At 40.5% G+C, this 15157-nt stretch overlaps 1 protein-coding gene across 1 annotated transcript in view; it reads left to right on the forward strand.

Annotated features, from left to right (window-relative positions):
- SLC40A1 (solute carrier family 40 (iron-regulated transporter), member 1) overlaps positions 1–15157 on the forward strand; it is a 115154-nt gene that overhangs the window by 77009 nt on the left and 22988 nt on the right. The window contains exons 2-3 of the mRNA XM_010862937.1: positions 12879–12969; positions 14980–15155. Coding sequence (XP_010861239.1) covers positions 12879–12969; positions 14980–15155 — 267 coding nt within the window. The remainder of the gene's footprint in view (positions 1–12878; positions 12970–14979; positions 15156–15157) is intronic.

Genomic DNA, 15157 nt, shown 5'->3' on the forward strand with positions numbered 1-15157 from the left:
TTTCATGGCTGCAATCACCATCTGCAGTGATTTTGGAGCCCCCCAAAATAAAATCTGTCACTGTTTCCACTGTTTCCCCATCTATTTGCCATGAAGTCATGGGACCGGATGCCATGATCTTAGTTTTCTGAATGTTAAGCTTTAAGCCGACTTTTTCACTCTCCTCTTTCACTTTCATCAACAGGCTCTTTAGTTCTTCTTCACTTTCTGCCATAAGGGTGGTGTCATCTACATATCTGAGGTTATTGGTATTTCTCCCAGCAATCTTGATTCCAGCTTCTGCTTCATCCAGCCCAGTGTTTCTCATGATGTACTCTGCATATAAGTTAAATAAGCAGGGTGACAATATACAGCCTTAACATACTCCTTTTCCTATTTGGAACCAGTCTGTTGTTCCATGTCCAGTTCTAACTATTGCTTCCTGACCTGCATACAGGTTTCTCAGGAGGCAGGTCAGGTGGCCTGGTATTCCCATCTCTTTCAGAATTTTCCACAGTTTATTGTGATCCACACAGTCAAAGGCGTTGTCATAGTCAGTAAAGAAGAAATAAATGTTTTTCTGGAACTCTCTTGCTTTTTCGATGATCCAACGGATGTTGGCAATTTGATCTCTGGTCCCTTTGCCTTTTCTAAAACCAGCTTGAACATCTGAAATTTCATGGTTCACGTATTGCTGAAGCCTGCCTTGAAGAATTTTGAGCACTACTTTACTAGTGTGTGAGATGAATGCAATTGTGCAGTAGTTTGAGCATTCTTTGGCATTGCCTTTCTTTGGGATTGGAATGAAAACTGACCTTTTCCAGTCCTGTGCCCACTGCTGAGTTTTCCAAATTTGCTGACATACTGAGTCCAGCACTTTCAAAGCATCATCTTTTAGGATTTGAAATATAGTTTAATAGGCTCCAGTTTCATCCACCTCATTAGAACTGATTCAAATGTATTCTTTTTAATGGCTGAGTAATTATACAGAGTGAAGTAAGCCAGAAAGAAAAACACCAATACAGTATACTAACGCATATATATGGAATTTAGAAAGATGGTAACAATAACCGTGTATACGAGACAGCAAAAGAGACACTGATGTATAGAACAGTCTTTTGGACTCTGTGGGAGAGGGAAAGGGTGGGATGATTTGGGAGAATGGCATTGAAATATGTAGAATATCATATATGAAACCAGTCGCCAGTCCAGGTTCGATGCACGATACTGGATGTTTGGGGCTGGTGCACTTGGACGACTCAGAGGGATGGTATGGGTAGGGAGGAGGGAGGAGGGTTCAGGATGGGGAACACATGTATACCTGTGGCGGATTCATTTTGATATATGGCAAAACCAACACAATATTGTAAAGTTAAAAAATAAAATAAAATTAAAACAAACAAACAAAAAAAGAGAAGTAAGAAATATAGTTTAACTAAGTTAAATTTCAAAAGGTTGGATTCCACTTTTTTGATGGCTTGTATGATACTGTATACTAGATATAATATCTAAGGTATCTATGATACTAGAAAGCTGTTTGAATTTTTCACTTTATGATTCATGATTTTATTTTTGTGGTCACTGATTGGTAGGGCAAACACAAGTCAATATTCTTATGCTCACAATAAAAGATAAGTTTTCAGAATCAGTCCAGATCTTAATTGATTTCTTTTTGTTGAAACAGATCTTATTTCCTTTATGAAGACAAAAAGCCATTCAGATACACACCTTCAGGAATGGTAGCAACATCACAGACACGGACAAAAAATCTGAGGGATTATTAGTTGTTTTCCTTGAATTATACACAGTATTTTATTTAAATTATTTAATTAACATTAACAAATTAATTAACATTGCCTTAGTTTTGCATTCACTTCTAGCAGTGGTAACTAAAAGCACTCATTTTATGTCTAGCTATCGCCGAAGAAAATGAACAGTACACTGAGTTTTAACAATCCCTCCAGAGTAGGTTTGAGGATGGCAAAGCCGTTCTTCTATTTCTTCTTCCTTGCTCACAGATGTTAGCTGGGGATCCAATGATCTCAGGGAAAGTGGTCCTAGTTTCTGGGCCTAGGAGTGAGAATGAAAGCCAATTCTGACCAATGAAGTATAAGGGGCAATTCCCTAGAGGTCTCCTATGAAATATTTTCCTCTCTGATAAGAGACAAGGAAGCTCTCTGCTCTGTATCACTAGCTACATCTGTTCTTGCACATGGTCCTTGGAAGACATGACGCCTGGGACTCCTGCAACAATCTTGCCAGTCACAAAAGTTCAAGGACTCTCAGAGGCTCTAAACCTGACTTCATAGGGCTACTGGGCCAACATAGGCCCGAACAACCTTTCTCCAAACTGTAAGGGGGAGAAACTCTCATTTATTTAAGCCACTGTTGGATAGGCATTCTGACTTGCAGTTGAAAGCATTATTAACAGGTATAACCAGGTATAACACGTAGTATCTCACCAAAGCGAACACATGGGTAGATTCTATTTTTAAAACTTTTTATGTTGTATTGGGTTATAGCCGATGGACAATGTTGTTGTAATTTCAGGTGATTAGTGAAGGGACTCAGCCATACGTATATATGTATCCATTCTCCCCTGAACTGCCCTCCCATCATCCAGGCCGCCATAGCATTGAGCAGAGTACACGTAGGTCCATTCTCAGTGGCATCTATTTGCCCATGCCTTCCTTCAGTCAACAAACATTTTTTAAGCAGCTGCCATGTGATAATCACTATGCTAGACACTAGAAACACACTGTTAGGCAAGACAAACATGTTTTCCCGAAATTCCAGTGAAATGGGGTGAGTTATCCAACTCAGTGGCTAACGGATACCCCACCCCGCTCTGCATCCCTGCTTTTAGGCTGGGTGTGCACACCCATTTTACACCCCACTTCCTGTTTGTAAAATTATCTAGGAGGTTTGGCCGGTCAGTACTACCCAACTCCTTAATAAGATCAGAAGGAAGATTGGTTGAGAATTTTTCAATGAGTTCTAACCCCTAATGTGGGACTTTAATTTGTAAATAGGAAGATTTAAAGGAGGAATGATTGAATACAAAGAAATTATAGAAGGCAGAACAAGTGAGCATGAACTTGAGCAACTCTAATCAGGGTTCTTTTCTGACAGTTTGAAAATGAGCTTTCAAGGTAAATAAAATAATGAATGTAAACAAATGGACTATTTTTTCCAGATAGGGAGTGATAATAAATTTATGTTACAAAATCAAAACACAGATTGAGGAAATGTGGAGATCAGTGAAAAGATAACTCTTAACAGGTTTCTAAGGTGTCTGTCTCTAAGTTCTGATGAAGAAATTGACATTTGAGGTTCACCACATACCAATGGCATTTCATTTATGCCTTACATTGACTATGCAAAGAGACACCACTATCTCCAATTTATTCAAAAAGGAAGCTGAAGTCCAGAGAGTTTGTAATCTCATCACATAGTTAATAGGAAGTAGATTGAACTCAGATTTGTCTAGTGAATGTCCCACCCTATGTCTTACTATTAATACTTCCTTAAAGACAAAGAAGCAAGCCACTGTCATCTTCTCACAAATTATCCCTTTGTTCCAAAGTTGGAGACTAAATCTTGGATCCAGGTTAGTTCCTTCTGACATTTAGAGTCCTGTTCTCGGGAATAGTTTAAACAACAGTGTCTAACTTCTTAACAGCAGAGCCAGCAAATAAAATTTAAGTTCAGAGAATCTGGACTAAGTATCAAAAGGATCTTCTTTTCTCTTTTAATTTCAAAATAAATGGATTTCAGTAGAGATGTTTCCTTTCCCTTGAGGAAGTAATATTTACACAGGGATAATTTGAACAAAATTTATACCCAGAGTTGACCTGAACATATATAGATAAAGGGAAATGTATCAGAGAGATATTTTGACCAGTAATCCTTATAAACATCCCAGCATGGTTACCCACTCTTTTGTTGGTTGAGCCGTTAGTTTATATATTTGGCTGGACTTTTAGGTTTAGTAGTGTAAGCCAAACTGTCTTTTCACAAACATGAAAGTATTTTGAACTGGAAGTATCAAAACAAAAGATCAAAACTATTTTGATCTTTTTCTATAAGAAGATAGCTACTTAATTTGACCAAAAGGCATGGTTAGGGCACTTCTGGGACTTTTGTCTGTTGGGGCCTTCATATACTGTTATGGTTTGCAAAGCAGTTTGGAACAAAAGGCATTGATGAGCCAAGCAGCCTTTGAAACAGGAAACAGAATAAATCAGGAGAGTTGTCATATACTTTTACTTTTAAAAAGTGTCAACAGTTGAAAAAGAAAATATGCCAGATTTCCCTTGGCACCATATAGCACAATCAAATAAAGATAAATACTAATTTAATTCATGAGATTTTAGTGAGGAATTATTTCCTAAATATTTATCCACCAACTCAGTATAAGCTCACAATAGGTAAGTGAATACAGTTAATTTGCTAAAGATCTGGTCAGCTACTAACTGTAGTGAGACTTTTTTTTCAGTGGACTGAAGAGACTTCTATGATGCAAATATGAACCTTCCCTCAATCATTTTATCCTTAGCACTCAACTTTAGCTTAGATGGTCCACCCTATGAACAGCTGACACACAATTAATCATCATTATAGGTCAGTCCACTTTACCTTAAAGGGCTATCGATTGCTCACATGAGGAAAAACAAATCAGGCATGTCTAAGTAATTGGTACTAAGAAGAAACAAGCAAACTCATTTAATGATACCCTATATCCTCGTAAACTGATAATTGTAGCCCAGGTGTTTTTCATTTATAGTTTTAAATTAGTCAAAACATTAATGTTTTCTAGTGTGACTTCTTAAGGATGCATCTTAATGCTAGGAACACAAAGGAGATTACAAAATGTACATACCTCATGACCACAAGAAATGGGATGCTGAGCTTGCCGCAGCACAGTAACTGACCATTAATGTCCATCAGAGGGAAAGGGTGGGGATGGAAAAGGGGAGACTCACAGGCAGTGTTGATGGAGGGTCAGGTGAACCTAAGAAAACAACTCTTTTTTTTTTTTTTTCTTTTGAGGCAAACACATGCTTTATTTTCATTGCCCAGCAAGGAAGAAGTGATTCATTTATGACGCATTTCCAACAACATGAACAGTGCCTGCTATACATCAGGAATCAAAAACCCAGTAGTTGAACACACTCAATTGAGTTTTAAATCACATGTATCCACTTGTAAGAAAACAACTCTTGAAGAAGCTGAAGCTGGCTTAAGCTGGACTTCCAAAATAAAAGGAAACTTAAAAGTTAGAGAACCCATTCTTTGAGAGTGATAGCCTTGAAAATATTTTTGTCCATCAGTTCTAGCAGCATATTTTTTTATATTTTTGGCAACTATAGGTATGTATGGAAAACCAGTCTTCATATGTAAATACAGTTTTTCAGGAAGCAAAAATCTATTGTTAATTTCAGATGGCTCATGGACTAAACAATTAAAAAAAATTAAAGTACAGAGGCATCAAAAGAGTTACCACACAAAGGTCTCTTACTTGGTGATATTACTTTCTATCTTATAAATATTTGGACCCAGCAGATAAGTAAACTAGTCTAAAAATAAACAGGTATCATATGTTACTTTAATGACTAGCTCAAAATTCCCCAGAGATATAATAATGAGATCAATTTGAGTGCAGTATCAAAACTAGAAAGCTATCATCCATTTTCCTCTTGAATAAAATAATACCATATATTGTGGCAGAAAAATTTGTTGAGAGTTACTTCAAACACATTATTGCAACTAGTTTAAAAAAAAACTTAATTAATTTAATTAGTGTTTTATGGATCATTGTCCTTGAAGATAATTTACATTTAGTCCTGTTCAAAGGTTGAAGTGGCATAAACTGATACAAGAAAGCCTTTCTGTGGTTGAAGGAATTAGACCACAGAAAGTTTAATCTTTTTGTTTCTGGATACATAGGTAATACATGCTCACTATAAAGGTATGTAAGTAATACATGCTCATTATGTGGAAAATTATTGAGAGGAAACTAAAAATCACTGAAGCTAACTACTGTTATTGAATCACAGACAATTTTGATAAATTTGACCCCAGAGATAAACCAAAGCCTTCATTTACAAACAAGAAAACAGACCTTGGATAGAGGCAAAGTTGCCCAAGCACACAAAGCACAAAGCTGCCAATTAAGCAAAGATGGAACTTTGTCTCCTGATTTCTAATCTGAAGCTTGTTTCTTGATGTACCATGCTGCCCACTCTCTTTCTCCCTGCTCTTTTGTTCACTTTTATCTTCAGCCCCTTAAATTCTGTTTAACCCAGTCCCCTTTCCAAACCCATAGTATCCTACATTACAAGCTCCCATCACTCAAAACCTTTCCTGCTTCTAGAGGGACACGTACTGTCTGTGTGTGTGTGTGTGTGTGTGAGAGCATAGGTAATGGACTTCTTGGATTAACTTGATGTATGATGGCCATGATCAAAATGTTGTACAATTATTAGAGGATTAAGTAAGAAAATACCAAAGCACATTCTAGACTAAAGAGACCTATGCAGATATTTTGTAATAAGGAGCTGATGATCTGAGCCACAGTCAGCTCCAGGTCTTGTCTTTGCTAACTGTATAGAGCTTCTCACCTTTGGCTGCAAAGAATATAATCAATCTGATTTTGGTATTGACCATCTGGTGATGTCCATGTGTCGAGTCATCTCTTTTGTTGTTGGAAGAGGGTGTTTGCCATAATCAGTGCATTCTCTTGACAAAACTCTGTTAAACTTTGTTTCATTTTGTACTCCACAGTCAAACTTGCCCGTTACTCCAGGGATCTCTTGACTTCCTACTTTTTCATTCCAATCCCCTATGATGAAAAGGACATCTTTTTTGGTGTTAGTTCCAGAAGGTCTTATAGGTCTTCACAGAACCCATCAACTTCAGCTTCTTTGGCATCAGTGACTGGGGAATGGACTTGGATTACTATGAGGCTAAATGGTTTGCCTTGGAAATGAACAAAGATCTTTCTGCCATTTTTGAGATTGCACCCAAATACTGCGTTTGGGACTCTTTTGTTGACTATCCTTATTGCAAAATTTAGGTTTAAATTGAAAAAAGTAAGGAAAATCACTAGCCTATTCAGTCATGACCTAAATCAAATCTCTTATTATTATACAGTAGAGGGACGAATAGATTTAAGAGATTAAACCTGGTAGAGAGAGTCCTGGAAGAACTATGGACAGAGGTTCATAACATTGTACGGGAGGTGGTGACCAAAACCATCCCCAAGAAAAAGAAATGCAAGAAGGCAAAGTGGTTGTCTGAGGAGGCCTTATAAGTAGCTGAGAATATAAGAGAAGTGAAAGGCAAATAAGGAGGGGAAAGATATACCCCGAGCAGAGTTCCAGAGTATAGCAAGGAGAGATAAGAAAGCCTTCTTAAGTGAACAATACAAAGAAACAGAGGAAAACAATAGAATGGGAAAGACTAGAGATCTCTTCAAGAAAACTGGAGCTATCAAGGGAACATTTCATGCAAAGATGGGCACAATAAAGGACAGAAATGGCAAGGACCTAACAGAAGCAGAAGAGATTGAGAAGTGGTGGCAAGAATACACAGAAGAACCATACAAAGAGGTCTTAATGATCCAAATAACCATGACAGTATGGCTACTCATCTAGACCCAGACATCCTGGAGTGTGAAGTCAAGTGAGCCTTAGGGAGCATCACTATGAACAAAGCTAGAGGATGTGACAGAATTCCAGCTGAGCTATTTCAAATCCTAAAAGATGATGCTGTGAAAGTGCTACAGTCAATACGCCAACAAATTTGGAAAACTCAGCAGAGGCCACAGGACTGGAAAAGGTCAGTTTTCATTCCAATCGCAAAGAAAGGCAATGCCAAAGAATATTCAAACTACCACACAATTGTGCTCATTTCACATGCTAGCAAGGTAATGCTCAAAATCCTTCAAGTGAGGCGTCAATAGTACATAACCAAGAACTTTCAGATGTACAAGCTGGATTTAGAAAAGGCAAGAATACTGGAGTGGGTTGCCATTTTCTTCTCCAATGCATGAAAGTGAAAAGTGAAAGTGAAGTCACTCAGTCATGTCCGACTCTTAGCCACCTCATGCACTGCAGCCTACCAGGCTCCTCTGTCCATGGGATTTTCCAGGCAAGAGTACTGGAGTGGGGTGCCATTGCCTTCTCCCATTAGAAAAGGCAGAGGAACCAAAGATCAAATTGCTAGCATCCGCTGGATCATAGAAAAGGTAAGGGAATTCCAAAAAAAATCTACTTCTGCTTCACTGACTTTGCTAAAGCCTTTGACTGTGTGAGTGAAAGTCACTCAGTTGTATCCAACTCTTTGGGACCCCATGGACTAGGCCATGGAATTCTCCAGGTCAGAATACTGGAGTGGGTTCAGTTTGGTTCAGTTCAGTTCAGTTCAGTCACTCAGTCGTGTCCGACTCCTTGTGACCCCATGAATCGTAGCACGCCAGGCCTCCCTGTCCATCACCAACTCCCAGAGTTCACTCAGACTCATGTCTGTCGAGTCAGTGATGCCATCCAGCCATCTCATCCTCTGTCATCCCCTTCTCCTCCTGCCCCCAATCCCTCCCAGCATCAGAGTCTTTTCCAATGAGTCAACTCTTCGCATGAGGTGGCCAAAGTACTGGAGTTTCAGCTTCAGCATCAGTCCTTTCAAAGAAATCCCAGGGCTGATCTCCTTCAGAATGGACTGGTTGGATCTCCTTGCAGTCCAAGGGACTCTCAAGAGTATTCTCCAACACCACAGTTCAAAAGCATCAATTCTTTGGCGCTCAGCCGTCTTCACAGTCCAACTCTCACATCCATACACGACCACAGGAAAAACCATAGCCTTGACTAGACGAACCTTTGTTGGCAAAGTAATGTCTCTGCTTTTGAATATGCTATCTAGGTTGGTCATAACTTTCCTTCCAAGGAGTAAGCGTCTTTTAATTTCATGGCTGCGGTCACCATCTGTAGTGATTCTGGAGCCCAGAAAAATAAAGTCTGACACTGTTTCCAGTGTTTCCCCATCTATTTCCCATGAAGTGGTGGGACCAGATGCCGTGATCTTTGTTTTCTGAATGTTGAGCTTTAAGCCAACTTTTTCACTCTCTTCTTTCACCTTCTTCAAGAGGCTTTTTAGTTCCTCTTCACTTTCTGCCATAAGGGTCGTGTCATCTGCATACCTGAGGTTATTGATATTTCTCCCAGAAATCTTGATTCTAGCTTGTGCTTCATCCAGCCCAGTGTTTTTCATGATGTACTCTGCATATAAGTTAAATAAGCAGGATGACAATATACAGCCTTGACATACTCCTTTTCCTATTTGGAACCAGTCTGTCATTCCATGTCCAGTTCTAACTGTTGCTTCCTGACCTGCATATAGATTTCTCAGGAGGCAGGTCAGGTGGTCTGGTATTCCCATCTCTTTCAGAATTTTCCACAGTTTATTGTGATCCACACAGTCAAAGTCTTCCCCAACCGAGGAATCAAACCCAGGTCTGCCGCAGTGCATGCTGATTCTGCATTGCAGGCAGATTTGACTATGTGGATCACAAAAAAATTGTGGAAAATTCTTAGAGATGGGAAAACCAGATCACCTTATCTGTCTCCTGAGAAATTTGTATGCAGAACAAGAAGCAATAGTTAGAACCGAACATGGAACAATGGACTTGTTCCAAATTGGAAAGGAGGACTTCACGGCTGTGTATCGTCACTCTGCTTATCTCACTTATGTGCAGAGTACATCATGAGAAATGCCAGGCTGGATGACTTACAAGCTGGAATCAAAATTGCTGGGAGAAATATCAGCAACCTCAGATATGCAGATGATACCACTTTAATGGCAGAAAGTGAAGAGGAACTAAAGAGCCTCTGGATGAGGGTGAAAGACAAGCGTGAAAAAGCTGGCTTAAAACTCAACAGTGAACAAATGAAAATCATGGCATCCAATTTCATGGCAAACGGATGGGTAAAAAGTGGGAACAGTGACAGATTTTATTTTCTAGGGCACCAAAGTCATTGCAGATGGTGACTGCAGCCATGAAATTAAAAGCCACTTGCTCCTTGGAAGAAAAGCTATGACAGACCCAGACAGTATATTAAAAAGCAGAGACATCACTTTGCTGACAAAGGCCTGTATAGTTAAAGCTATGGTTTTTCCGGTAGTCATTATGGATGTGAGAGCTGGACCATAAAGAAGACTTAGCACCAAAGAATTGATGCTTTCGAATTGTGGTGCTGGAGAAGACTCTTCAGAGTCTCTTGGACAGCAAAGGGATCCAAGCAGTTAATACTGAAAGAAATAAACCCTGAGTATTCATTGGAAGCACTGATGCTGAAGCTGAAGCTCCAGTACTTTGGCCACCTGATGTGAAGACCTGGCTTATTGGAAAAGACTCTGATGCTGGGAAAGATTGAGGGCAGGAGGAGAAGAGGGTGACAGAGGAAAAGATTGTTGGATGGCATCACTGACTCAATGGACATGAGTTTGAGCAAACTCCAGGAGATAGTGAAGGACAGGGAAACCTTGCATGCTGCAGTCCATGGCTTGCAAAGAGTGGCACACAACTCAGCAACTTAGCAATAACCCCATGAAAGAGATAGTATTACTCCCGATACACTCTTCCCATCCAGTTTTACATTGGCCTCCACTGTCAATGCTTAGTTCCAGTTCCCTACTGGTGCCTGAGTCCCCATCATCTCTAAGGGAGCCAACAGGAAAAAGCCCTAGTTATGCTTACTGGCATCACCTGTGCTGTCCCAAGCTTATTAGGTGGTGACAGGCAGAATAACAAAGCAGAGGAGCAAGGGCTTTGCAACTAGACAAGTCTAGGCTTGAATCCTTTCTAACTGAGTGACCTTAGATGAGTTATTTAACCTCTCTGAGTCTCTAATTTCTTTATGTGTACAATGGGGATAATAATAGTATATTTCATCGGGGTGTTGTGAAGATGAGACAAGATAATATCTGATAAGCCCCTTGTTTAATATCTGCCATGGTGCTCCACATGTGATACCTTTTGTTATATATGTAGCTCAATGCAGATAACATTGCAGTAAGACATTTCTGGCAGACATCTTTGGGAAGAACTTCTTACTGTATTTTTAATTATCCTTAAATGATTAAACAATCACTCTAGTTAATATTTTCTAATTGCATTAAACCGGAGGTTTATGTCTAGAGCACATGATAAGGGTCTTATTTATCATATTAGGGTCTATATGTGTGCAAATTCAAGGACCCAAGATGAGGGATGCCATTAATCAAAATTTTATGGCTGTGAGACACCATTATCTTTTACTATGCCGCATTCATAATTGACATGTTGTCACAACTGGGCATCTTATGAAACTGTTAAGGAACAAATTAACACTATGGAAGTGGTATTTACTGAAATAAAAAACAAACAGAAGAGCAGGCACAATGATCACATCAGTAAGAGCCTGGGGTGGGGAAGGAGCTGGAAAACAGAGACTCTTACACTGGACATGTGGACTATGTTCCAAAGGGACATAGTTAGGAACTCTGAAATTTTTATTAAGAGTCCAGAGTGCAGACTTCACGTGTAAGTGTATGGCCAGCTTAGTGAGAATCAGCTTCAGGGTGATGCTCAGAAATAGGGATGCAGTGTGGAGTATCTGAGGCAGATGACTGAGAATATGAGCCTATATGACATGGGAACTCTACTCAAATGAGTTAGGCCCTGGGTGCTGTCTCCTGGGAAGGCCTTGCAAGCAAATGGTGCAATTGAAAAGGGTTACCAAGAAGATGAGTTAAAATGACTGAATGCCAGAGAAATCCATCCCTGTCTTTTTTTAACCGAAGGACGGCAAGTCTGGGTGAAGCCAGGCAAGGTTTGGAGAATGTGAAGGGAATATTGTGGTGGTGCTATAGGTGCTTGCCTTCTGTCTCTAAAGACAGCACACAAGAAAATGGGCACTAATGGTAACACGAGAGAAATAGATTTGCAGCAAAGGAAACCACCTATGGCAAAAGCTGAGAGATTGAAACATTCATTAAATGAAATTTGTATGTATTTTCTGGCTGCACATAGAGAAACTAAACAGTAAATTCAGTGCCATGTTTTTTGGGGTTTCCAGTGAGTGTGATGGACAAAACGTCTCTTTTTCTCCTTCAAATTCTCTTTCTTTTTAAGATTTTCTAAGACCACTTTTGGTTTACTTTTTATCCCAGTGAATACTATTGTTGAAAAATGGCAAACTTTCCATAAATGAATACATTTCTTAAAAAAAATGGGTACACCTGACATAACACAAAATGCATGCTTTTCAGGAAGTTTTAGTACATGCAAATGCTGTGCAACCATTGCCACTAATTACAGAACATTTTCATCACTGCAGAAGGAAACCTCACACCCATTAAGCAGTTCCTACCCATACTCCTCTCCCTCAAACACCTTCTCTCTCTATGGATTTGTCTTAGGAATGTATTTCTTTTGGAATCTTACAAATTCTGCATTTAATTTTACAACTAGAGGTAGGAGACTGCTGAGTGTACCTGTAGTGTGTGTGGTATGAGAGAGAGAGGGAGATGAGAGGTTAGCATTCATGAGAAACTGCAAGGTAAAATCTTGTGAAATAGGATAACAAAATGGAAACGTGGGAGGATACTTTTTAATTAGCTGTTTATAACTTAAATTAGGTATCTGAAGGTAAACTCCTCAAGGGTCCAGTCAATTACAGGTTCAAGAAATGGCCAACAGTTCTTGAGATATGCCTGCAACACTGAGGAAGGTTCTTGGATGGCAGTGTGGCTTTACCACTCCTACGTTAGGCTAAACAGTTTCACACCCGACAGAAGCTCTGTCCTGGATCCAAGCTTTTCCTGTAATTGCTGATGATAACCCTATTACTTTTCTTTAGAGCAGTGTTGCAGTGACCATTGCTTATTCTGCATTTATTTGTCCTGGTGAGCACATCAGATACAGCAGAGGAAACTTAGGATGCCTGACCGGTAAGTTAAACACAACTTAAAATAATGAAACTTCTTTTGTAGCCATAACTACTTATCAATTTTAAATTAAAATACACATTTTATTCTGCCTGGAATTTTAAAAAAGTTAGGTAACCTATTTAATTTAAAAACTTGGAGAATGAACTAGAAAATGTTTTATAGGGCATTTTTTTGTAAACTGATTTAAAACTTGCATGACTTCCTTCATTATGATTATACTGACAGGAAACTTGTGTTGTCTAAATTCTGGAAAAGATACATACAACTTGAAAGAAATATTAATTTTCATCCAGTCAAGTAATTCCTCAGAAGGAGGAATAGCTAGTCCGTCGGGTCTTGTGACTTCAGTGGTGCCTTTGTAATCTAGACTGTCAAGGCCAGGAGATTACTGTCATTTTGCATTTTGTGTATTTTGAGGAGTTTTACTCCATTTTCATTCTCAATTCCTTTCCATTTCATAAGCCACAACTAATTATCTTAACCATTTCCACTAGTAAGAACTGGTTGTAGCTGTGGTGTTACAGATCTTGCCTGTTTTCTTTCCAAATTTCTTATCCACATGCTTCACGGTAGTCTCTCGCCTCTTCTTTTTGCCCCCATTCTCTCGTTTTTTGACTTCTGAGGACTCCTTGATGATGATGGAAAACAGAGTCTCTGCCTCACATTGTGAAATGTGCATGACTTAGCTACTATTCCAACAAACATTTCTCAGACAGTGTGGGCCGGAAGTAATTTTTTTTTTTTAAACCAACCGAATCTCCTTTAAGCTACCTGGAAGTTGGGGGCAGCACAACATACTTGTCTTGTGGCAAGTACAAATTAATGTAAAGCACTTGGGGGTCCTCATTGCTGAGAGACTGCGGTGAATCTTTGGTGCCTTCTTTGAGGACCTATCAACAAAATTTATCTCCTGGAAGAGACTGCCATAATGTGGAAGGTGTTTGATTCCTCGGTTCCCTTCTTCTACATGTGCCCCATATGAGGGTGCCTTGGTTTACTTCTCAAGGACGTGTGGGTACATTACCCTATTTTCCAACTTTAGAAGACAAACCAAAACCTCTCTAGGAGTGAAGAGAAAGGACTTGCAAGTGTTGTGAAAGAAACGGGGAAAAAGAGGGCTTGAAAAGGACAAAGGCAGTTAAGAGCAGCAGCTAAACTGTAAATCACCTATCTCTGACCTCCAGACCACATCCCAACGCAGTTCAGCTGCACCCCGCCCCGCCGACCTCTGGGGCTCTTGACTGAGAGTCTAGATACAGGGCACATACATATTCACTTGTGTCTCCTTTCACTACTGGGTGGCAGTCTGGCCTTTGCGGGGAGTGGAATCTGGCTGGAGTTTCAATGTGTAGGGTCCAGTCCCCAGGTTTCGGCGAGACTGAGAAGGGTAAGTTTAACCTGGGGGTTTTAGGAGCTCCAGGGATTTTGGCAGAGAGGTGGTGGAAGGGGGTGGAAAAGTCAAGAGAGGGTCAAGTCTGGTGTTCTTTAGAGTTTTTCACTGGCCCCTCCAGGAGGCCACCGAATGGCTTTATCTGGACAGGGACACAACTGGGATAACCGGTATTCCTGGTAACTGCCTGTCCCATCCTGGGCCACTTGGAGGAGAGATGGGGAATGGCCATGTGGGTGCGGGCAGGGCTCAGGGGGCGCTGAGAGAGAAGCAAGCTTGTTGGTAAAGAAGTGCTTGGGTGCTTCCTCCTGGTTGCTTCTCCAGAAGGACATGGAGCCCCTAGCTCTGGGCTGGGGCTGGGTCCCTACGTCGTTTCGGGACTTCACCTTTCCAAAGGCTCCGTTTACTCCTCTGAAGAGGGCTGGACTCTGATCCCGGCGCCCCTTCCTGCCCTTTGATTCTAGTTCTTTGAGGGAAGCCCCGCCATGAGGTCCTGGGAAGGAAAGACATTCTCTGCCAGCAGGAGGGCCGGAACGGCAAGGCCAGGAAAACGGCCTCTGTGACACGGATTCTATTTATTTATCTATATTAAAAATGATTTTCGTTAAAAAAAAAAAAAGGATGTTTCCCCAACACCTCCAAGCCGACTGGCGCTTTGCACGACGACTGTCGACCGTCGGCGGCAGCCCGCTCCCCGACCGACCAGGCCGCCGGTGCGAAGCGCGGCTCCGCAGCCGCGGCCCGGGCCTTGGCTCTCGCCTCCCCCAACACCGCCCAGCCGGCTGGCTCCCGGAGGGC

The sequence above is a fragment of the Bison bison genome, unplaced genomic scaffold (assembly GCF_000754665.1).
Source record: "Bison bison bison isolate TAMUID 2011002044 unplaced genomic scaffold, Bison_UMD1.0 scf7180017864485, whole genome shotgun sequence".
Lineage (NCBI taxonomy): Eukaryota > Metazoa > Chordata > Mammalia > Artiodactyla > Bovidae > Bison > Bison bison.